The following is a 27179-nucleotide window of genomic DNA, read 5'->3' as shown; positions in this document are numbered from 1 at the left end:
AGTTGTATAATATTATATAGTATTAACAATTAGAACAAGTGGCATTAAACGGTCAGAGTGAAACATTGATTTTGCTCAAACAAACTGAGTGTAACATCTAATATACAGTGTTGTACGACATTTAATGTTCTATTTTACTGTTTTATGATATTCATACATTTATAAAATGTACTTTTGCATTCATAATACGAAAATGTACATAAGGGTATTGAAAAATAGGAAAAGATATTTTGTTTGTTAAAGCAACAATATGTTTACCATTGATTTAGAAAATATCTCCAATCTAATGAACAATATTATAGTTGCTTTGAGGAAGCTCTCAAATAAATCATTGGTGCCGGATGATTGTATTTATTGAATTTCACTAATAAGATAAATAAATCATAGCGGTATGAAGATAGTGTGGATGTGTAATTCAAACAGACATATGTAGAGGCTGCTAAGTCTAACGCAAACAGTTAAGCGAATTCGTACATACTAAATCACAGTCCTTACATAGGAGAACTTTTTTTTTATTTCGCATTCAATTGAACGGTATTGTTTAATATATAAAACCTTTATATTAAACAGAGGAACAAGGAAGTAGGAAAACCAGTCCATTATTTCTCTTATTTCTTGCTAATTGATGCAGCAGATGTCGGTTAAATAAGGAAGTGTTAGATTTACAAATAATCACAGCCATTTTTTAATGGTATAATGTAAGGTAACAAAGGCATGACTTACAAACTAATATAAAAGCTCCAATTACCGTGCATTAATGACTTATGTCAACTATCAATTAAACGTAATAAATTCTGTTGAAATTCATTTATTATTGAAATATGACTGTTTATTATTGAAATATCGACATAAAGTATAATGTTCCATCTGAATTATGTATTAAACACAATGTGACAACAGTAAATAGCTTGATTAGGATGGTGTTTTATGAAACAATGTACATAATACAACAATCGTATTGTTTAGTATTCTTTCTAAACTATTTTCTCCACTGGATGACCTTTTCACAGAAGGTTGTTTTTTTGAAAATCTATTACGATGTTTACGATAATGAATGATTAGGCGCCTTCCTATTTATTAAATTATTTCATTTTATCGTCAGATGTTTATACTCGCATTTGGCGTTCGTCATCTGATTTTCAACTTTACACCGTAGACCAAATAATACCAATCTTTTGTTTATTCTGGATCTTATATTTAGAACGGCCTTCCTAATTATATCAAGTCTGCTACATCTGTGAAAGCTTTATACATGAGATATTATCACACATCGATGTATTGAAATTGATAAAATATGATAAACAAGATCAACAAGGAAAGGCGGCGTTAAATGAACGCAAACCCCACCCGACCAGTGGCAAGGAGCCCAGGAGGTCCCCAAACAAAAACAGGACAGGACACAAGGCAGAGCATGGGCAGGCTAACCACTAAAATCATACATAAGATTAAACAATCAGCAACCGACAAGGAACCAAAAGAAAACAAACAAATAATTGAATAATAGACCCATAAAGTCAAAGGGCACAGGGGAAGGGGACATGAGACCCGGGGAAGGGAGGGGAATAAATAAAACAAACAGAAACTAGGTGCAAAGGAGAAGATACTTACCGTAGACGAGAAAACAACAAGGGACACAAAAGTGTCACCAAACAGTATGAACCAACATAGACATACATCTGAGGAACACAGAGGGGCGCCACCTTGGAACGGTCAGCAGCATAATTACTGCTGGGGAGTTTAAACCAGTTAATGGTGCACCAATCCTGTTATTATTATTATTATTATTATTATTATTATTATTATTATTATTATTATTATTATTATTATTATTATTATTATATTCTGTTTGATGAAAAAGTGGTGAACTTTGCGGGTATGCCGTTGACCCGTATTTTCGGGGGTTAACGTTTTAAATTTAAGCCACCGTTTTTAAATTAATAGTAAGTGGAAGACAAAAAACATCAACAGTAGGTTAAAACTATGACAAACAAAAAAGGAACCGTTTAAAATACGAAAATAAAGTATTTCAATAATAAATCCTAATCATTCTACTTTCACTATCGGTAGTCTGTGTCCTCGGAAGCTGTCTCATATTTTCGGGGATTTTGATTGGATAGCCTCGTTTTGGTTGTTACGTTGCACACGCTCAAATTCTATACTGCACTCAATATATTTCGGGACTTTGGTTTAAGTAAGGCATAAGTCGCGGTGATGAATTTTTAGGCGAAGATACGTTTTTTGGTTCTTTTTTGTTGCTGTGTATTTGAAAATAACGTATAAAAATGAGAAAATAAATAATTATAATTGAAATGACATTGACAGAGAACATGAAATTTTTTTGACATTTAACATTTATTTAACGGTAGTAATTGATAGAAATAAGTGTTGGCGAAAACTTGACTGCTTTTTGGGGCGTCCAATCAAAGGCACGAGCTGTCATTCACGACCGGAAATGACGCCACGAAAATATGAGAACCCCTGAAAATATGAGAACAAGGCATAATGTTAGTGTTTTCTTTCCTTTTGACTTTTGTATTATTGAATATTAGCTGAATGTGTGATACTATTTTTATTGTCAATATATCGATGTTTGAACCATTTTCATATCTCTTTTTATATTATTTTAACTCATCATATCTTTTTTATTATATCATATCACTATGTTTTTAATCATTGTGAGATACGTGCAATCGGCGTAAAGCAAAAAGACAAGAAAAAGTCATAATAATGAATAAATGCAGACCGGCATCAAAATCCGAGTATCGTATATTGTTCACACTATTTGAATGTGCAAAAAATATTGTATGACACCCTCTTCAATTTAAACTTTAATTTCTCTCAGCGTACACTTCAACACTGTTTCTTGAACATAAACTTCTTTGATATGTTTCTAAAGTTAAAGGTAGATAGAGAAATGCAATTTAATGCTTTTTTCATTCACTGTTAGGTTACCTGTCCATGCCAGTCAAGGACTGTATCGATATTGTAGAAAATGAATGTATCAATATTTTGATTACTTTAAACATCGGGTTATTAGGCCATTTTAGCGTCCGGTTCCTGAAAATACTTTTGACACTAGTAGCACATCTTAACCACTGGCCGGACTATCATCCCCCATTAACATAGTATGCGAACATGTTTATACACTGATGAACCTTACCAGGACTGAGAATTTTATGAATAATCTTTTTTTGGCGTAAATAAACTATGTCGTGATATTTCAAATTACCGAAGGCAATCATTTGTCAACAGTGGACAATGTTTGCATGCACAAATAATTGTTTGGCCTTTTGAAAGAAATTATTTAATTGATACATTTACTGGTAATCTATACACATAACCTTATTTTTTGTATAATGTTTCTGAAGTTTACTTAATTCAAATAAAAATCGATAAGTCATCAACAAAATTTATGTACTTGAGCTTAAAATTAACAGTTACAGCAAGAATTGACGAGCTGCCTAAGACGTAAGTCATTATTGTAAACATTGGTGAGCTAATTTTACGGTAAGATATCTGTTTGATTTTGTTTGCGATAAATTTGAAGATCAAATAATATATGAATTGGACATTGAAAACATATATGTAAAATGCAATATTCTTATTTCATACAGTAATTTTTAATAGAATTATATCTTCTTGATATCAAAATATTGTATTTTTTCTCTTTGTAAGACAAATTATAGGGAATTGCAATGTTTCGTTTAGAAAATTTGTTCATCATCCGACAGTAGTAGGCATTGGATATTTTTTTCTTTTTATTAAACCTATAAACATACAACATTGTTCTATACATTATAATTGTGGCAGTTAAAATGCTATCATGAATGAATTATATAGCGTTATTACCATATAACATTTATTAATTAGTAAATCTAATTAGACAAAAGCTGACATCGATTAAATTCATGGCGCTAATAGCAATGACTGCGAATTGTTTATTGCTCTCAACAGAAAATTGATATTTACTAATAAACATGCTAAAATATTTATATTCATTTGACATTATACAAACATGTAGCTCATTTCTCTTGATTAATATAATGAAAATATGTTTTATATCGTGATACTTGTGATGGTTAATCAAGTTATTGAAAAACTACGCAGTACTCGTTTAACCAGCTTTCGGTGATCAAATACATTTAAGCATTGGTGTCATAAGTATAGAGTTTAAGGACACTTTAAAGGATACGTTTAAAGTCAAAATCTTGTAAAAGATTTGTCACATGTTATGTCTCTCTTGTCATTGTCATCATATCGAGCTTACAACGTTATCAATTTGACCGTGTTGCTCCCCTATGCCAATTTCTTGTTGATCATATTTCTACCTTTATCTCCCAAACATGATGTAGCGCTGTGCAATATCATTAAATGTCAAGCATTGTTTATGTGTTTGCAGTTTTTTGCTTTCTGTGTATGAAATTTAATGTACGTATGTCATCTGTAATAGATAAACATTCCAGATTCAATGAATAAAACAAGAAAACCAAAGGGCGTCCAAGCAAGAAATGCAGCAAGATGAACTAGTAGACATCTGTTGATCAGATATTCTTATAAACTTTTCAATGGTTAATTGGTTTTCACCAAAATTGTATATAATTTATGAATGGGCAGACAAAAGACTTTGTTCATCATGAACTTTGGTAGGCATGCTAGAGATTAGTATATTGAATGTTTTTTTCCACACGAACATGAAATTCTATCAATATTAACGATAATATCCAAAATATACAGGTCTATATTATCCACAATATACCCTCCTATATGGTATAAGTTTATTTATATTATAAAGAGGGTATTTTTGGATATTATCATTAATATTGGTTATTTGTTAGAATTTCAAGTTCATGTGGTATTTTCTATGGAACATAAACATAGTAATCACAATGAACAAAGCCTGGTAATTTATTTATTGTGGTCAATCAACTATTTAAAGAATTACTTTAAAAGCCTCGCCTGACTCACCTGAGTGTTTTCATTCCTATTTATAAAGCCATAACAACTCATGTTAAAATTTCAGACGAAAGTTTCTGTTGTTAAAATGTCACAATATTCGGAAAATGAATATTCCACTCATACTACCCTTCACAGTTACCTAAAGAGACTTGAACAGCGAATATGATTTATAATATACTACTGCTAGACCTGTTAAACAAAATAAAAGCGACAATTAAAGTTATGAACTAGGTCTATTTAAATATTAACGGTGCAATCATGGCCGTAATAAAGAAAACCGGAGAGACCTACGGAAAAGACAATTTCTATGATACAACAATTCGTAAAAATGGCCTACTTAATTTTTTACTATAGATTTATAAAGAGTGCAATGAATTGTTTTAATATGTTTCTGCGAAATTCTCCAGTCATATTGCAACACGAATGACCGTTTCGTTAAACTATAATTACTTCTATAAATAGATTTTCAGACTTTCACAATGTTAAGGTCATCATTCTATTTATAAGTACAGCAGTAACATACATAATAACTCACATGACTAATAAAAAAAACTCGAAGAGCGCGATTAATTGACAGATAACTTGATTTCATTTGAATATGTTTGCATTGCGAAATTCTCCAGTTCGCTATAAATTATACATATCGCGAAATTTCATTTTTCCTCATACCAATAGGAATGATCACCTATTATGACAGACGAAAACGCCCTAGAAGTTGCAATTGCCCTTTCACAAAATCTGATTTCATTCCATAAGGGGCGTCGCGCTTCGGCGCGGACGCCATTCATATTTATAGGATTTGCCTAGGGGAAAAACGCCATTGCATATGAAATAGCCATTTTATATGATCTTCTTTCATTCTTTCCCATACATCTAAAGGTTCAATAATTTAACAATTGCAGTTGATTTTCATAATTGATAACACAATTTGAATACGAAATTTTCATTGGCAACACTAATCATTAAACAAGAGGGCCATGATGGCCCTGAGGTCGCTCATGTATATAGCTAAGAAGATGTTTCAAAACATCTAATTGGGCTTTTTAAAAGAAGATTTTTTTTTTAAAGCTCTAGCTATTGGGGGCTTTTTTAAAATATATGAAGAATGACCCCTTTTTGAAGTTTTTTTGACTATCACACATGCTTAATATCTAAACTCTAGCTAGGGTTTTTTCAAAAGAAGATTTAAAATACAATGACAATGACCCCCGGGCGGGCGGGGCGAATTTTGACCCCAGGGTTTTTATTTGAACAAACTTGGTAGACACCTAAATGCTAAATATCTTAGCTCTAGCTCTTTGAATTCTTTAAAAGAAGATTTTTAAGTTTTTGCTATATGCATATAGGGAAAATCAATGACCCCCTGGGGCGGGGCCAATTTTGACCCCAGGGCTTTTATTTGAACAAACTTGGTAGACATCCATAAGAAGATGTTTCAAGCTAAACATCTAAGCTCTAGCTCATTGGGCTTTTTAAAAGAAGATTTTTTTAAGTTTTTACTATACACATATAGTTAAAAACAATGACACCCCTGGGGCCGGGTCAATTTTGACCCTAGGGCTTTTATTTGAACAAACTTTGTAGACACTTACTAGAAGATGTGTCATGCTTAATATCTAAACTCTAGCTATTTGGATTTTTTCAAAGAAGATTTAAAGTTTTTGCTATACACATATAAGGAAAATCAATGACCCCCGGGGCGGGGCCAATTTTGACCCCAGGTCTTTTATTTGAACAAACTTTGTAGACACTCACTAGAAGATGGTTCATGCTTAATATCTAAACTCTAGCTATTTGGGTTCTTTCAAAGAAGATTTTTTAAGTTTTTGCTATACACATATAAGGAAAATCAATGACCCCCTGGGGCGGGGCCAATTTTGACCCCAGGGCTTTTATTTGAACAAACTTGGTAGACACCTATTAGAACATGTTTGATGCTAAATATCTTAGCTCTAGCTCTTTGAGTTCTTTAAAAGAAGATTTTTTAAGTTTTTACTATATACATATAGGGAAAATCAATGACCCCCTGGGGCGGGGCCAATTTTGACCCCAGGGCTTTTATTTGAACAAACTTGGTAGACACCCATAAGAAGATGTTTCATGCTAAACATCTAAGCTCTAGCTCATTGGGCTTTTTAAAAGAAGATTTTTTTAAGTTTTTACTATACACATAGAATTAAAAACAATGACACCCCTGGGGCCGGGCCAGTTTTGACCCCAGGGCTTTTATTTGAACAAACTTTGTAGACACTTACTAGAAGATATTTCATGCTTAATATCTAAACTCTAGCTATTTGGGTTTTTTCAAAGAACATTTAAAGTTTTTGCTATACACATATAAGGAAAATCAATGACCCCCGGGGCGGGGCCAATATTGACCCCAGGGCTTTTATTTGAACAAACTTGGTAGACACCTATTAGAACATGTTTGATGCTAAATATCTTAGCTCTAGCTCTTTGAGTTCTTTAAAAGAAGATTTTTTTAAGTTTTTACTATATGCATATAGGGAAAATCAATGACCCCCTGGGGCGGGGCCAATTTTGACCCCAGGGCTTTTATTTGAACAAACTTTGTAGACACCCATAAGAAGATGTTTCATGCTAAACATCTAAGCTCTAGCTCATTCGGCTTTTTAAAAGAAGATTTTTTTTAAAGTTTTTACTATACACATATAGTTAAAAACAATGACACCCCTGGGGCCGGGCCAGTTTTGACCCCAGGGCTTTTATTTGGACAAACTTTGTAGACACTTACTAGAAGATGTTTCATGCTTAATATCTAAACTCTAGCTATTTGGGTTTTTTCAAAGAAGATTTAAAGTTATTGCTATACACATATAAGGAAAATCAATGACCCCCGGGGCGGGGCCAATTTTGACCCCAGGTCTTTTATTTGAACAAACTTTGTAGACACTTACTAGAAAATGTTTCATGCTTAATATCTAAACTCTAGCTATTTGGGTTCTTTAAAAGAAGATTTTTTAAGTTTTACCTTATATACACACATAAGGAAAATCAATGACCCCCGGGCGGGGCCAATTTTGACCCCAGGGCTTTTATTTGAACAAACTTTGTAGACACCCATTAGAACATGTTTGATGCTAAATATCTTAGCTCTAGCTCTTTGAGTTCTTTAAAAGAAGATTTTTTAAGTTTTTACTATATGCATATAGGGAAAATCAATGACCCCCTGGGGCGGGGCCAATTTTGACCCCAGGGCTTTTATTTGAACAAACTTGGTAGACACTCATTAGAACATGTTTCAGGCTAAATATCTTAGCTCTAGCTCTTAGGGTTCTTTAAAAGAAGATTTTTTAAGTTTTTACTATATGCATATAGGGAAAATCAATGACCCCCTGGGGCGGGGCCAATTTTGACCCCAGGGCTTTTATTTGAACAACCTTGGTAGACACTCACTAGAAGATGTTTCATGCCAAATATCTAAGCTCTAGCTCTTAGGGTTTTTTAAAAGAAGATATTTAAAGTTTTTTCTTTCGGTTGCCATTGCAACCAGAGTTCTACATGGAATTAAATTCTTTGAACAATTTTTAAAGGTGACCACCAAAGGAACATTCCTGTGAAGTTTGGATGAAATTGGCCTAGTGGTTTATGAGGAGATGTCATTTAAAGTAAAAGTTTACGGACGACGGACGGACGGACGCCGGACGAAAAGCGATCACAAAAGCTCACCCTGTCACTTTGTGACAGGTGAGCTAAAAATTCGATGTTAAATCGGATAACTAAAAGATTGTTTATATATAATAGAATTGCTATTTTGATAAGTCGTTTTTCTTGTCAAAGACGCCGATCCAGACAAGAATATCTAGCAAAAGGATAACTACAATGTATTTCAGAAGGAAAAACCGAAAAGTAATTAAAATTTTCAATTTGCACTGTTATGATTTTAACATATGCATTCACAACTGTATTCAAAAAGTCGAAATGAACACGAAAATTCTAAGCACGCGGCATGTCTTGTCCAGTGGAGGTAAAATACAGTTTTTGTTAAAAAAATTCTAGCACCGGTGTAAGCAGCCGAAAATCCAGTCCGATATGCAAGAATATTATGTCCCTTCTGTATCTTTTGACGACAATGTTACAACTTACATAAATATAGTAACAACATTGCAGACAGTGAATTGATTTAAGTAAAAAAAGTATATAACACGAACCAAAAATACGTAATTATTATGTTCCATTTCTGACAAATTATGTTATTTTGACTAAACTGTTTGCATAATGATATGACAGCTTTATAAATAGTTTATAGATGCAAATATATTGTGCAAATTTCGATTGATATTTTCGTATAAAAGTATAATTTGAGATTGAACTTAAGATTTGCTTCTCAGATTCTACCCATGTTTTTATAGGATAAATTCAATTTTTATTGAAATGGAAAACAATATTTATTAAGTACTATAATACCGCAAGTAGGGAGGCTTTCCAGCAAGCTTAGAGAAATGTTTGTGGTTCTACTCAAAGCCTTCTCGTGCCTAAAGTGCACTTGGGGTCTTCTTCCATCAGTAAAACTTGAAAGTCGGCATATAACTATTATCTGTAGTGTCGGTGTGACTTAACACATCACCAAAAATTAATAATTTAAAATCTTAACATGACCTGAAAGTGTAAATTAGTGTCAGCGATTTTGAAACAGACCGACAATAATTATTGTTTCGACTTAATTTATTACGAATTTGATAATTCTAATATTGTTAATGTGCGTATGTTTTATAAACTATGTTGATTTAACAGTAGAAGAAGACAATATTCTTTATTGTTTTGTTATAGTATAAAATGCATCTAATAAAGGTATTAATTTACTAGCAAACCTGATGAGTCATATTTATAAACTTGATTTTGTTTGAAATGAGATAAATGCTGTCAATCAATCTGATTTTAACCTGATAGTGTATGAAATTTTTATAAGATAAAGGCCAAAGTTTGATAACGCAGCAAATAAATATATCAAAGTGGGAACATTTCCGGTACGAAAATCAGAAAACAACGGGAGTTTGAAATTTTTACGACAAGTAAAATCAAGGTTAAAAATGTGAGTGAACTTGTGTAGATTTATATAAAATGTGTATCTGTTTAGACATCCGGAGAACCGTAGGCAAGTAGTTTCTTTAGAATGACAAATCACTTTTAAAAAGAAAATAATCAAGACTGTCTCTGATCTCAGAAACATACAATAATTATGCTAACTACCTACGGATGTCGGCAAACAAAATGTGTTAGGTTCAGATAATCTTAATGATAACATTATAAAACGGAACATTATTTAAAGACTAAATTATCCAGCTTCAATTATTCATGACACAGGTCAAATTGAATAGAGAAAATGGATTTCTTTACGAACGCACAAACAATAAAAATACTTCAGTCTTCGTGTGATTAACCCTGTTCATGGAAGAAGAAAGTGATAGCCACTTGTACCGGTTTAAGCAGTATTCATCATTCAAACAGAAAAATGGTGATATTTCGAATTTGGAAACATCTGCAAATATTTTAAGAGCGGCAATCAATGTGACAAGTTCGAGGCATTTCATGATAAGTTAAGATAAAATTAGAATGACAGTGTATTTTAACATCGTGTTTGTGAAGAAACATACTATTGTTTATTGAATGTAAACAAGCAAAGATTCTTAAGGCAAGATGCACAACATATTGAAATACATTCTTTGATTTTATTTAATTATTCAGTTTCCATTTACTTGAAACATGCACTAAAGTTATCTTTTAATTTAAACATACTTGATTTATAGTAAGAGCATAAGAAAGAAAATTAATACAGTTTGTATGAAACGCAAGTTAAATATCGTCAAATAGATAATCATAGTAGAAATGTAGATAGATTGTTTTTAGTATCATTTTCAACTAAATGCTTATTTATTGTGGGTAAGATATATATACTTTGATGAACCTTACACATCAAAGCATGCTATGAATAATCTTTTTTGGCGCAAATAAGATACATCGTGGTATTTAAAATTACCAAAGGCAAATCGTTTGTCAACTGTGAACAATGCTTTCATTACAATGATTCATACAACCACGGTTGTTTGTTCAAGGTGAAAGGTCATTTGAGTGAACTTATTTAATTTATGTTTTTTAATGGTAATACTCAAAATTGTTCTAAAAAGTATATTTGTTGTAGTTAGTTTAACTTTGTTTGCTCAACAGTAAATTCAAACAAACAAAACCCAGCATCTGTTTAATTCATGTCATTAAAAGCGGAATTTTACACTCATGTTACGGATTTCATCTAGAGCATAACATGAAGAATATCTATCTACAAATCCTTGTTCAAGATATTTGGGAAAGATATAATGGAATAGTTCAAGTAATTTTTGTTCGGTCTTTTAGGAAAATTGTTGGTTTTTTTAAATCTTTCTAAAAAACAATATAAATGTTATTATTACAATAACTTGCAAACTGTAACAGTTAATTGTTTATTTTTCTAATAGTATTTTGAATATCCATCCTTATTATTATTAATGTGTTTATACAGATGATTAAAAATAAACTTCTTAAGAAAGGGGGCAAGTGTCAAAACAGGATTGTCTTGAAGATAGCACTTCATTGTACGAGTGATATATGGAATGGTCAGTCATTACTTATAGTATAATAAATGACCTCTCATTTTCGGGTTCATTCAATTTCATCAGGAAAACATTTATACTTAATATGACAAAGAAGTATTGTATTTATTAATGCTATATTGAAATGACTAATTATAGTTTTTAGCGTAAAGAGCTTCAGTTATCCGACATCAACTGATTTCATCTAATCTCGTACAAGTGTTGTTCACCCAGGTCATCTGATACCTTTACATCTGTATATGATGTATACGACAAGGGAACTAAAGTCATATAAAGTTATCGTTAATCAACGAGATAATTGAAAAGTTTCTTCAGGTTGCATCTCGTTCATCTAGTTCTATTTGGACAATGTACAGCAAAACCTAACAAATTAATACAAAGAGTCCTCGTGCATATCTTATCACATAGTTATACATGTTCTTTAAATGTACGGTTTCATTAAGCAAGTTACTTCAAATTTATACAGGTTGACCATATCTGTCATAGGCTGATACTATTATCACTGAAAAACAAATTAAATAACGTTCAATTCTATATCATCAAGTTACTTTATAACTGAATGCAATTTTTTGTCTCTTTTTCTTGAATAAAAATTCTCATCATCATTTAGCTTGGTAAGTTTAAAACAATATTTAAGTAAAGTAAATATAATATAGCTATCTATTAATAATATAAATGTGTGGATTGTTTGTGAGATTTAGCGATAAAATGTATATAATATTATAATTCAACTAGTATTCTAGTTTAAGCATGTCAACAATACTTAGGACTAACATGTTAAATCTGAAAAAGGAAGGTCCATCGAATGCAATGACTCTAACAATAAATTTAGTACTGTTGTTGTTTTTGTTCAAATGCTCTCATAAGATATTATTGTCTACATTGAATAAAAGAAAGAATGATAGAAACTTCTCTTTTTACATTTCTGTTTCGAAATTTAGATAAAGGAAATTGTACAAGATAAGTGTCGTTACTAGTTTAAAACAATTACGCTCATATACCCCCGTAATTTTACCGTGGCACTGACAGAATCGCAAACATACTGCCGAACATTATGTATTTTTCAATACAATCATAACGTAAGATTCAAGAACTATACTCTTTTGTTTTTAATCTTTTATTTGGACATTTGAACAGTTTCATGTAAATGTACTATCATTAATTAAATCGAAGAATCATGTGCCTGTCTTTAGTTTAAACAACTACTTCTTTGCTACAAGCATTTATTCACCGATAAACTAGATTTTATACCATATGTATCTTATTGTGAAAATTGAAATGCTACACCTCGGGGGGCGTAAAAACCCATTTTATTTTTCCCAAACTACGGGGTGTAATAACTGATATTTGTCATAAAAAACTTGTTTTTTCTTTAAAAAGTTCCCAAATTTTAACATAATTATTGTCACGTTTATGTTAGAAAAACCCCTAACTTTCCCAAACATATTAATTTTTGATACAATGGGGTTTGTTTTTAAAATTTTTTTATGAAATAACAGGGGTTAAATTTAAACTGGGCTTTTTTAAATAAAACCCTTATATTTTTCGGGTTTTACTTTAAGCTGTTTAATTTAACGTAAGAATAAAAGTAAGTTTTTTGGGAAATTAAACAATTTTTTATTTATTCAATAACTTTTAAAAAACTATTTCTTTTTGGGTTTTATGCACGACATAGTCATGGGCCCCATCTGGTTTTTTATAGGATACCCCCAAAACATCGCCATTTTGTTCTTTAACTTTATACCTTTAATAAATTTTAAATTTTTGGGATACTACAATTTCTTTTGGGGAAACCCTTTGTATATGTAGAAAAAAAACCTTTTAAAACCCCTTTTCCCTAATATAACACAAAACAAACCCAAAAAATTACTAAAATTTAAACTTTTTCTTACAAAAAAATTTCTTTTGGGTCTTTTAAAACATTCTAACAAGGGATAAATAGCTGGTAAATTTTTTTTATAGTGAAGAAAACAGAGACATTGTAAAAATGCTACTAGGTTCGGTTATTACCTTTATAATCGATTCTAACGCGATCCGCATTATTCCCTATTGAATATAGAAGAACCGAAAGTGTGTATTATCATGCAACAAAAATCACTTTGACTTCGTTATTTCAGATATGTGACTAACATTATACATGTGAACGTAACCATTAAACTGCGGACCGTTGCAACAAAGTACGGAAAACAAATCAGGCGCAAATTTAGCTTTTATCATCAGAATTATGCAGCATTGATTTGTTAATTCGTGTTTAGAATCGGAATAATATATCCAAAAATCGTGATTTTATCGCTTGATAAAATCACTGTTTGTCTTTCGGTTGCGCAACATTATTATCACCGGGCTACGCCCCTCGTGATATAATTCCTCCATCAACTTCAAAACAAGGGGATTTTATTGAGCGATTAAAATCACAGTTTGGGATGTATAATATTCTTAAATATGTAGAGCTTAATACTGAAGTGCCCCTTTGCCCCAAATATAAGTTGTTGCTAGACCCAAAACAAAAAAGGAACGCCCCAGAATTCCCTGTCAATTGCATGCCCTGCTATCCTGCCTGTTGGACAGGCAAATCTGATCTGAATAATTCGTCTTAAAGAACCTGTATTTAGGAGTGACCCTCAAAAATTTAACTTTTTTTAAAGTTTAGATTACTTTTTAGTGTGATATTGCATAAATGTGTAATTTTTATGAGTAATTATTAACTTTTGTAATTTAACCATTTAAAGATGTAATTTAACTCTTTAAAGTTAAATGGAACTCTTTATAAAAAATAAGATCACTCAGCTGATTAAAATATGTTAAAGTGTCCAAAATATATAGTAACGTAATAACTATTTCAAATATTCATGAAAAATGATATCAAAATACGGTTTTAAAATCATATAACACAAATGTGTATGGGAGATCACGTTAAGGCGTCGGTATAATCGTGTCTAACAGGAACAATTTATGATTTATTATTGCTTTGTTATCATTTTATCTCTTAGGCTATTGACAAGTAGCATCACGTGACAAAAATGTAAACTTATACAATAGTTCCTGCACATATTTTGCTGTAATAAATGCTGCAGCTGTCGTGATAAGGATGATATTAACAGCATTACTTGCACAGCAATTCAAAATGTACTTAAATGATTATCTCCTTTTTATATATGTAGAGCATTTCATTTGTATTATAACAATATTATTATGTATTTTGTCGTTATACAAAAAGTGCATAGTTTTGTAGTTATAAACAAGATACATATTTTCAAAGTTTAATCAAGAGATTTTATAAGCGGACTGTAAATGTGTTAAATACTTTTATCAAAACAAAACCATATGTAAGTTATCAAATGCGCGAACATGCATCCAATAAAGCTTGCGGTAATGTATTTACAAACTTGCATGAGTAAACAGGGTAAATTTACTTTATAATCTGTTTGTGATATCTAGTGCCAATGTTTAAAATCTGGGATTAATGCTGTCAATTTATCTGATTACAAACTGATAGCATGTAAAACTATCTATAAAGATATACGTGAATGTTTGATAACACAGCCTATAAAATTATTCATAGTTCAGAAACAACGAGAATTTAAAGTGCATATGAGAAATTAAATAAAATGTGATAGAATGGAGTTGTTAACATAAGAAATCCATATAGATTTAACTTTAGAGAAGCTGGAAACTTAGTAAAGATTATATAAATGTGTGTAAACAACTTGAGAACATTGATGCATTTATAACATGGTGGCAAGTATTTTCTCTAGTGTCATATCATTTTCAAATACAATTTTATAAAAATTCTGATATTGATTTATGTTTCTTGCAATTTATTAGCAGAGAAAGGAAATATTTTTCTCACTAGATTAAGTCTTCAGTAAAATATGTTGATGAATTTATGAAATATGGCAGCTTTCATTATGATTATGGCCTTAAGTAAGCAATATCCGATAGTTCTCCACAGCGTAACGTTCATGTCCTGGTCATCTCAATACTAGAATTATTATATTATTAAGTAGACTTTTAGCCAATATTGAACGGAAATATTTGTTTATTTTAAAGATATAAACAAAGCATGTTTATGCAGAATAATCATGAAAATTTTTATTTCAATATTGTACGTTGGAAATCATAAAATGACTTCACAGATTTGAAATAGATTGTATGTTATATTCTTAAAGAACCGCTAGATAGCAAAATTTTAAACAGAGTATTATTTTGATATTAAAGAATTTGTACCGTTAAACTGTTGCAGATTAAACAAAGTCAAAGTAAATAGTTTTGATGCAGATGGACAGCCAATGTTTAACGTCACATTCGAATATTTTCTGTGATATTTATATTATCAGAATGTATTTTTTTTGTATAGCGTATTATATTCACAAACCGATAAATAATCTTGGAATAAAACAAACAATTTGCTTAAAAATATTGACAAATGTTTGATAAAACGCACATACCTAAACAATTATTTTGAAAACTTATATTATAATCACAGATAATATAAATATCTATTACGCAGGACATTTCCATAAGTAATTTGAAGGTAAACGTACAATCTCCGATAGCTTAACTAGTTTTTTCATCTTGTTTATCGGGATTCATTACAGACAGCATATATAACCAAAAAAGTGTTATAGTAACCTATATTATATAAGTATTATCTATATATAGAATTCCGATGCGGAAGATGTTACTCCTTCTGTTGTTAAGATGCGAGTCATGTAAAGAAAAAATGACTTTTTTTTAAAAACCACTTCAATGTCACTTCCTGGTGTCAATGTTCTATTTTCCTGTCTGTATATGACAATGGTGATATAGCTTTAGTGTTCTTCAGTTTTTCATGATTTGTTGGAAAACAATTCTGTGTTGTTTCTAATGAATTATTTCAATAATTGTATCTCGAAAAAACCGCCTCCGTGGCCGAGGGGTTAGAGTCGATGACTTCTAATCCAGGTACCTCTCTGGCGTGGGTTCGATCCCCGGGAGATGCTTTGGTAGTTTAGCGCGGAGGAAGGTTGTCTAGTACTGGTGTAAACTCTCCAGGAACGATGGTTAGGAAACTACCCGCCTATATGACTGAAATACTGTTTGAAAAAAGGCGTTAAAATGAAAAACAAACAAACAATCAAAACAGTATCTCGAAAAAAATGAATTCATATCACCGTTTAGCCTTAAGAGCTATTCGTTTGGGAAAATTATTAGATCCATTAATTCCTTTTAAAATTTCATAAATAAAATTTGGGGAAAAAGCTATATTTTTTGCTGAAACCGCTAAAAGTTAAAAAAAGGGGTTTTTTTAGAGCATACTAAACCCATAAATATACAATTTTTGTTTCTACGTATTTTCCAAAATATATTGATCGTTTTAAAACTTTTTATGTACATCAAGGGGAACTAAGGAAGTAAAACGTTTTTAAAAAACTTTTCAACGATACGACTGCAAAAAAAAGTTTATTAAAAATTGTTTAAACCCAATAAATTGGGAAACTAAAAATAAACAGAAAATATGTTTTTATTTTAATACATTTAAAAAGTGTTTCCCCGGACAAAAAGACAACATTACTTTTATGTTTAAAAATAAAGGGCAGGGGATCGACAAATCTAAAGGGTTTTTTTTTATCATGGAAAGCCCAGAACAATTTTTCATTTCGATTACCCTAAAACTAAAATAATATTCAGTTTAGTTTATTTTGTTACTTTTGTCATTTAGGCATGGACACAAAAAGCGTCAGAATACATACGCTTCGATATGTTAATGCTTTCGACATTCTTAAACAGACTGTGCCTTAATTTATTAATTTAAGGAACAAACACAAACTAATACTGAAGGCAGAAATATAATTAGTAATAAAAGTCAATTTCCCTCTTGAATACAAACTTGAATTAGTATGTGAAAAATATTGTCATTTGTATGTGAACTTAAAACATTGCCAAAGCCAGTGTAAACAAACTTAAGATATAGCATTAAGCATTTGTTTTATGCTAAGCAATGTAAAGTATTTGTTATATACTATAAGGTAATTGACTGCAGCAGACGATTTATATAAAAGGTACACGAAGGGACATCTAACTTCATAAATTCATCAATACGACTTTGTTGAAAAGTGAAATAGTTAAACTGTCCTCTACAGTCAGATCTTCAGCAAACTATATATTATTGACTAGTTTTGTAACACAAACATAAACAATGAATACGACAAGACTGGGTAGGTTTTCCGTGAGTTCATGTGTTTTCTAAATTTTAAAAAATATGATGTCTTAAGCTGTGCCTAGAACTATTTTCAATACACAAAGCAACTAGTTTACTGAAGAGAAAACAATTGTCGATTTGAATAGTTCCAAACAGGAAAATTCATACTGTATGTTTTAGAGCACGAAATACTTTTTCCCCAATCAGAACTGTCCTTCCTTGTATCCATTTTTAAATCATATGACCATAAGCACATAAGTATGATACAGTTAACAATTCATTGAATGAAACTGATTTTCTACATACTAGGAATTAAAAATTTCGCGTAGAGTTACTTAATCAAATCATTGATAATGTCTACAGTAGAAAAACACCAATATTGAAGATATTTAGTTACATGTTTTTTGCGTTTAGTTTTGCTATCAATAGTAAACATGTGGATATTGTAACAATCCAAATATCTGATAAAATACATTTGATATTGCATTTCAAGTAACAAACACCTCACTTACGTTCTCCTTTCTATGAAAAATATTTTTACGATCATACATTATATTTTCTGCCCACTATGCACTTTATTAAAAGAAAAAAACATATCGTAAATATATGAAACGCAAATGCTCTTACCAACGCAATTTGACAGTTCACTCCGCCGTTATTCCGTATCGTACCGTTTCACATCGCTTTAAAAGTAGCAAACAGCTTCAATGACAAAATGTACCGTTTTGAACAAAGTAAATATACATATGTACACAAGAATTAAGGTATTATTTTATAGTCTGCAATTAACCTTCATTACGCTTTATATTAAAAAAGATGTTACACGATACAACTGGGTAATTTTTGGAAATTTATTTTTTTTTCAAAATTTTGTTTTGAAAAAATGGGGTTGCAAAAAATTTAAATTTTAAATTCAGCCCGCAAAACTCAAAAAAACCTTTTTAAACAACTAGCAAAAATTTTTTTATTTTAAAAAATTTAAAATTTTTCCCTTTTTTAAAATTTTTGATAAAAAACCCATGAACCCATTTTCTATATTAAATTTGGAAAAAGCTGAAAACTATTCATGCACTATTTTTCATCATTAACGCAGGGAGGGCATAACTTCGGAAAATTTTCTGACGTTTTTAAAGTTTTAAAAATGGGAAAGTGGGTTTAAATTAACTAGTTAATAACAAACCCACTTTTTAAAAAGGAGCAATTTTTTAACCCGTTTAAAAATATGTCAATTCTTTTATAACGATTAAAACGAGTGTGATATTAACATTAACCGTTAAATCCCGAGGCATATAAAAAAAAACTAAACATAATCATATTCTTTATTAGCGATAATATATTTTCCCTTATTCTATTGCAACGGGGTTGGGCACTTAAACTTTACTGAGAGTTCCATTTTGCTTAAATATGCAAGGTCATTCTTTGTTTGTAATAAACGAAACAAAACAAGCCAGTTTTCCACGCTTTACTGCTCGTCTTGCAATAGTTTATGCATGGCCCATGCAGTATTTGATCTAGGGTTCAAATATTAATAATTTGGAAAATTATACGGTTAACTTTTCATCTATTGTAATAATTTGTGCAATGAATTTATATGATTTTAATGATGTCGAATTTATCAGACCTATAACAAAATATTATTTTGATATACTGAGAGATTTGTAAAGTTTTTGTTTGTAACATAGGAAATTTATATAATGATGAGCATTTTATTTGTATAAGTTCTGAAACTTTTTATCTTAAAACATTGAACTTGTATAAACCTCTTGGTTTTTACTTTTGCACACACATTCGTTCCAAAAGAACAATATTCAATTAAATTTCTTTGATAACATGAATATATATTGATACCGCAGAGAACATGTTCAGCCAAGAGAAGCTTTATGTTATTGTATATCTATTCAACTGATGCCATCATGCAGGAAAAATACACCGTTTGTTCAAAGTATTCTGCATGCTATATAGAAGATTTAAACGTGAATATTGAACTTGAAGTTATACAGTTATACATAATATACTATTTATTTACTGAACTATTAATTTTTTAATACTATATTATTTTTAAATGTTACCATAGTTCGTCAGTAAATCTATGAGATCACTTAATGTTGCAGGCCTAGTGACTAATAACTAAAGACAAATTTAAACATTAAAAAAATAAATTAAATTAAAAATCAAAATTATAATATATGAATATTTCTTATCCTGTGAGGTTTTGCAAGTTAAATATTATTCAATATACCGGTACTCTTTATAAGTGTATTTGTATTCATTATTGACGGACTTGTATAGCTTATTATAAATTTTGAAACACTTTGCGTATGTTTAAAAGGACAATATGTGCAAATGATGAGCTCAACAAACTCCTTAATAAATGGCACTTACAAAGATATATTGTGTTTTTCGTCAATTTATACTTTCTTTAAAACCTAATGCAACGTTTGACGGCTGTAGAATATAAATAATTTCTGTAATCTGTTAACATTTCTAAATATTTAGAATTAATGTAAATTTATCTTATGATTATTGTTTAGATTTATTTATTTTGAAAAACACAACATGAATTTTTGTTACAAGTGTCTTAAAAAGTTATAGTAATAAACACTAAATATTTGTATTGACAGTAGAGATATAGGAAATGTGATACGGTCGTGTTGGCTGAGTGCATAGAGATTATATTTATACAGCGGAATGCTATATAACGTTTCAGATTTTCAACTTTCTCTGTTGGAAACATCCGCATTATTGTAAACAAGTTTTATTTTACGGATACAAATACCACAATTTATGTTGCTTGGATATATATAATTATTTTAAAGTAATGCAAATTTTTGTGAATATATTTTAAGGTATGTTAAATTTCATATTTAAGACCAAATGATAACCTTGAATATATATTGGTTCAATCTGTTTAAATTTAAGTAACAAAGAATGGGCGAATATATGTACCATTATACTAGTATCCTCTTCTCATGTGTATTTCAGTATTTATCACGCAGTAATATTAAAATATCTTTGTTAATTAAAGTTTGTTTTTATATTATTTCATTACATATAGGAAAACTGGGTTTTACATTTGCTAGTACACATCAAATTAATTTTTCATACATGTGGTAATCTGATGAATAAACTTGGCTGTATCGAGCTGTTTTTAAGATATTTGCGAGTGGCATGAATCAATCATTGTTAAAGTGTCTAAGATACAAAGGTCATTGATTTATATCAAACAAACTTATCTGCTGACGGCAGGAATCAGACGAATATTTCACTGAATATATAGATTTAATAATTGCAGTACAAATATACAACTATTTCATGCCTAACATATTGCAAGGCGTTTGTGTTAATTTTTTTAAGAAAATGTCATTTCTAAAATATAAGTTAAAGAGATGTGAAACGCTACTGATATATTGATATAAATGATCGTGGCGTGGTAATTTTTAAACACACACAACATTGTTCATGCGTTATTGATATTCTTAATTAATATTAAAAGAATAATAAAATAAGATATATTCAATTTTATTGTAGGATAATATCAGTCTTATTTCTGTGTTATTAACAGCTAAATATCATATCTTTAAAACTTTGGAAAAATCTCTTTTATCTAAATAATATAACGGTAAAAGTCTGTTTGTACTGGTAAAAACCAACATTTCCAGATATCAACTATTCTTCATACTTTATTCACTGTCCGGATATTTGTTTATGATGTCTTTCTCTAAAGACATGTCAGTCATGAGATCCTGTATGTTTGACTTTTAAATGAATATAAAACTGTAAAAAAAGATTTTACTATCTATACCTAAATATAATTTGCCTCTACCTTTGCAAGGACTTAGTTTTATTGCACTGATATAAACCCCCTGAGTCTATAAAATAATTACGCTACCAAACGTTACTCTGTGACTGTCAGACTTTTTTTCTGCAACCTTTTGTATCAAATTGATTTGCATTGGTGAATTGTTTGGTTATTAGTACTGATAGCTTCTTTGAGAAATCAATGGTAAGCGCAAGCTTTATTTAAGATAATCTATTATCTAGTTTTACTAGACGTATTATTGGCATCACTTCTATTGGTTTTACAAAGCGACTGGTACTTAAAGAAAAAATACCCAAAATAGATTGATAAAATAGACAATTTCATGCTTAATAAGATGAGGTATAGTAAATAATTAAATACCGACATTCCCAGCTCCTTGTCTCTAACTGTAGTGGTATAAATTGAAATGTATGTGAGCGCTGGCTGGCATTCCTTGATTACTCACGACAAGAAACTATTGTACCATATAAATTTAATTATTGCTAGAATTATTAAGTGCTTAAATGAGTGTAACAAAATATAACATAGAACATTTTTCGTTTGACACACTTAAAATGAATAATAAATAAATAAAGATTTAAAGTTTAGTTTTGTATTTTGTATTGAAATAATGCTTTACCTAAGCATTGGACATTAAAGCAAATGCTTACAGGATACATTTACAGGTTAGTCATTAAGGTTGTATTAAATTGTAATTAATTAATTTATGGTTAAAGGTACAGGTGCTGCAAATATAGAGATACTATTTAATTAGTTATGTTAATTGCAGGATGTAAAGAGAAGATCTTGGCGTTTGACTCTCATATGAACTGTACTTATCTTGTTTTGAAAGCATGGTCAGGTTAAGTCAAAACGAAAAACCTGTCAATTATATGGAAAGAAAAGTTATAAATAAACGTAGCTATGTTCATCTGACATTGAGAGAATTATAACTGTATTAACAGAAGTTTCGTTCAACAAAAAATATAAATATCATATACAGTACATGATGTTAAGGAATCAATTATTTTTGTATGATTTTTGTTTGCAATTATAAGTATATTTTTTCTGTTTTTGTAAGTTTGTATGCCTTTTGTCTGTTTGTTTGTTTGTTTGGGAACCATTCACGTAATATAGCATATTGAAAGTTCCATTTTCACCGCCGTTTGGCATTTCTATGGATGTTTCTAAATTCAAAAATTTCACCATTGGCATGATTAAATGTTCAATTCTGCTTAAGGTAGAAAATGACACGACACGTTGCGAACTTTTGTGTAGCGTCTTGAAAATTGGCCAGTGAAAAGTTGACCATATTTCACATTAGATTTGGCTGATCTTATTCCAATAGTTTTAGCCATGTTTTGTACAGCGGTGCTGTGTACAAATGACGTCATAGTTGAAGGGATGTTACTTCAGCAGTTTAATTATGTAGGAATGGTTATGGTTTTATGCTGTATAACCAATCAACTGTATGTTTTAAGATCATGTGCTTATAGACAAAGGTTACAGTCACAATTGGGAAATTTAAAGTTTATCAATAATGGAAAGTATCTACTTATCGGTAATGCAAAAATAAACAACAAGCATATCAATTAACTCGGCTTGATCCTAAACGGTTTTCCCGATATGATATCATCAAGGTGTTTGTCTGTTAATTTATTAAGCAAAAATCAACAGAATTGATAAATATAACAGAATCAATGGCAATATTTTCATACAATGTAATACCAATATCTTATACATGATTGTATATTGTGCTTTTCTATATGATATATCAACTGACAGATTAAGGTGCTGAATTAAATGTTTAGATAAAAGTTATGTTAGTTTGTTTAAATTTGAGAATGGTTTAAAGGGTAATTGACTCATAAGAAGAATTTATTTTGTATTGTTTGAGATGTGTAGAAGTCATAAACAGATAAAGATATTGATACTTATTAAAGTATTATTAATTTTTTTTCTGTTTGCATAGTTTTCCATACAATTGAATCTTAAAACATTGGTACATGTATCTAATTGCTCTACAAGACTTAACATAAACTGTAGTCTCTCATTAAATCAAAACACTCTTTTGCTATGTAGTACTGACAGTGGCTACATTGTAATGTAACTAGAGGTTTTAGAATATTAGTTTCCTTTTGCTCATTAAGACAACGATAATTTATTTTTAGAAGCATTTGTTTGAGACAGAATTGTTGTTGTTGTTGTTGTTGATGTTGCTGCTGTTGTTGTTGTACATATTTTATCCTTCTCTTATAATTCATCACCTTTACACATCAAACACCTAAATCACTTATTTTAACAATATTTTTATTCAAATTCAAACAGAGATTTTGTCTTACGCTGCTAAGTCTATTGATTTATTAATTCATCGTTCAATTAAGGTTTGAAATAAGCTGTCCACAAAAGGAAAGATAGAATGATAGAATATGGTTTTGCATACAATAGGAAAATGAATTTGCTTTTCATGTCAGAAAAAATGCTTATTTTAGGATTTTAAATATCATCCGTTGCCGAGTGGATTAGTTCGTTCACCACCTGCTCCTCACCGCCGTGGGTGAATCCGGACAAGGACTTTGGATTTTTTCATGTGAGAAAGCTAGCTTACGAAACGTCGGTAGTTCTACTTATGGTCTCGGCCGGTTGAAGTTTCGTAGTCCTTGTTCCATTGTAAAATATACACATTTGAGGCTTAATTATGGATTCCATTGTTCTTGGTGAACTATATATTGTCTTCAACTTTAAACATCAACACTATCTAAGTCAAATGAGGACAGAAATATAATATGTTAGCGATCTACTTTCCAATTGGGCCACTTCAAAATTTAAAAGAACTACTTTCTTTACTTTCTTGACCAGGTTGGTTGCCTCTTATTCCCTATCGGGATGAGACCTTAGGTGAATGAGGTCTTCTTCAACAAGCTAGAAAGTCGCCAAATGATCTTTACTGTGCTTGTGCGACGTAAAACACAAACACCACCCCCTCCCAAGATTAAAGAAACAAACAAAAACAGAACAAACGTAAAAACAAATTATAAGGCATATTTAAGTTGGGTTGGTGCACCGTCAAATGTGTAAATGTATACAAATGCTGTGTTTTGATGTATTTTCAAGCTTTTAAAGGAAATCAGATACATACCTTAAAAGTGCATGATGTTTTCCCTTTTTTGTTGTTGTTTTTTTGCTTTTGAGAAATATGATGGGGGTAGACTGTACGCAGTTTGGTGCCATAAGACAACTTTAGTGGTACTCTACTCAGAGGGGCACAGAGCAAATACCGACGAATTAACTACGTTAATAATCAATCCAAAAATAAAGTTGAATTTACACTGTCACTAACAAAAGTAAAGCTAGATATATGTAACAATTTAATTCATGTAACGATCATTTTGTTTCTAGTGAAGTGACGACTTTCTAGACATTAAATGTATTACATAAATATATCCACTTCAACAGTTTTGACATTGGACTTATTACTCATAAATATTATATATCACATGGATGTGAGCAATAAGTAAAACTAGTTTATAAAGCATATACAAATTATGTTTTCATATTTTCAGGTTACAAGCAGTAAACATATAGACAGGGCTATATCATGTAAAGAGAGAGGACATAAACATGTCACATGAACAGGATAAAACTTTAGCTGATGGGGAAGACAGTTTCCTTCAAATAACGATGAAGGTGAAAGAGTTAAATTTAAAAGTAAATCTGACTTATGGGGAAGATCAGATTCAAGATAATGGAATGGACGGCATGTTACAGTTAATGTTTATTTTCTGGGGAGTTATTATACCTATTATCGGAGTCATTGGTCTTGTAGGGAACATACTTACTGGAATTATTTTATTCCGTCGAGAAATGCGATCTACGACGGTATATTTCTTGCGGACGTTAGTCATCACAGATACGGGAATTATAATTGGTGCAATAATGGGAGTTTCTGTGATCTCTATAACTCAACTCAATCAACATGAATGGTTGTTTAATCACGTCATTTACCCGCATATCTTCACTCCTACAAACTACTTTGTGATGGCTCTACAAACATTAAATGTTTGGGCAACTGTAGCAGTGTCAGTTGAACGTTACATAGCAATCTGTTTTCCATTTAAATCTATAAATATATGTAACAAACGTAACGCATATATCATTATTGGCGTTACAACTGTTTTTTCGACCGCTTATAACATTCCAAGATGTTTTGCCACGGGATATACTGTATGTGGAAATAATTGTTTTATGATTATAACAACAGAATTTGGTCAATCATATTTTTATACAGTAATTTATAGTGGATGGCTATATACAATTCTTATATATGTAATACCCCTTCTTATTCTAGGAATCTTAAATGTTTTACTTATTCTTGAATTGATGCGCATGCGTCAAAGAAGATGTTTGACGAACACAAAAGAAAACACAGAGTTTAATATGAGTATAGTGCTTGTTATAATTGTAGTGGTGTTCATTATTTGTCAAACTCCTGGATTAGTGGCACAATTTCATTTTCTAGATACAGTGTTTTTAATGAAATGGACATGTGTAAGTAACACATTATTTGTGTTAAATTCGTCTTTAAATTTTCTCATCTACACAGCCGTGGGGAAAAAATTTCGAACACTTCTTTTAAAAATGGCTAAGAATTGTTTATGTAGAAATTTATACGTGAATGTTTCAAACACTGACAGAGAGCTGACTACTTTAACAACAATGAAGGAAACATACGGCACGGGAGTAAAACTCGATGAATTATCCGCTCTTAACAAACCTGATAACTAACTTGATTTGTCCAATTCAATTTGTATATGCATTTATTCTACTGTTATGTTACATTTGCAAATAAACACATTTACTTTTATGTTTTGTTTACTAGAGAAGATACATTTACAATTCATTTTTCCGCCTCTATATATTATATAAAAAGCACATTATTATTTCCCGTTAGAACAATTCGTGAATGTTGTACTACAAAGCATTTCAAAAAAAAAATTGACAATAGTTATTATAATGTTATAAATTTGTATTTTAAATTTCCCCTGTCGACGACTGCACTTCGAAATTTATTTATGATTGATATTTTTTTTTAATTTTCAGGAGATATCTTCATAACATGATACCAAACAATATTGTACATGCCTGAACTTCTAGTAATGTATTTGCAGTTAAAATAAATAAGCAAGAACCATTTAATGCAACTTTAATGTTGACGGCTTTGTCATCAATTGCAATGGTGCATATTGTGAGCAATTTCCAGTTAAATTGTTTTAGTGGGATTATGGCATTTTGATTTTTTTAACACATAGAATAGATAGATTTTATCTTGTATTTTGTATCTTTCTTTCATAGTTCTACAGTTCTGAAATGCTAATTCTATCTATTTTATTGCGTAAAATTATAAACAATAAATTCTTGTTATCGACCTGAATCAATTTTCCTATTTTTAGTAACAGTTACACTTACCATAGCTGGCCCAACTGCAATCTCAAGAGCGGTTTTCACATAAGCTTCTATATACACCATTATTTGAGCTATCGCATTTCTAACTATACTTATTATTTGAAATTTGGTTGAAAGGTCTCATTTTCAACTCTTGTTATCGACCAATAAACATATTGGGCCACATAGAGGTCAG

The 27179-nt window shown here is 30.5% G+C and overlaps 1 protein-coding gene across 6 annotated transcripts in view; it reads left to right on the top strand.

Moving 5' to 3' along the window:
• Positions 1-26459, top strand: part of LOC132755005 (FMRFamide receptor-like) — a 38287-nt gene extending 11828 nt beyond the window's left edge. For 3 of the 6 annotated variants that reach the window (XM_060745785.1, XM_060745782.1, XM_060745784.1), the window contains exon 3: positions 25105-26459. In XM_060745785.1, the coding sequence (XP_060601768.1) occupies positions 25163-26326 (1164 nt within the window). In that variant the 5' untranslated portion in view covers positions 25105-25162 and the 3' untranslated portion in view covers positions 26327-26459. Of the gene's footprint in view, positions 1-15140; positions 15300-20441; positions 20589-22106; positions 22228-25104 lie in introns of those variants that run through there. The other 3 variants (XM_060745783.1, XM_060745781.1, XM_060745786.1) reach the window with 3 other exon arrangements.
• The last annotated feature ends 720 nt before the right edge of the window (positions 26460-27179 follow it).

The sequence above is a fragment of the Ruditapes philippinarum genome, unplaced genomic scaffold (assembly GCF_026571515.1).
Source record: "Ruditapes philippinarum isolate M1 unplaced genomic scaffold, ASM2657151v2 ctg2346_1_1_1_1, whole genome shotgun sequence".
Lineage (NCBI taxonomy): Eukaryota > Metazoa > Mollusca > Bivalvia > Venerida > Veneridae > Ruditapes > Ruditapes philippinarum.
The sequence above is the reverse complement of the archived record's forward strand: the minus strand, read 5'-3'. Positions and strand labels throughout refer to the sequence as shown.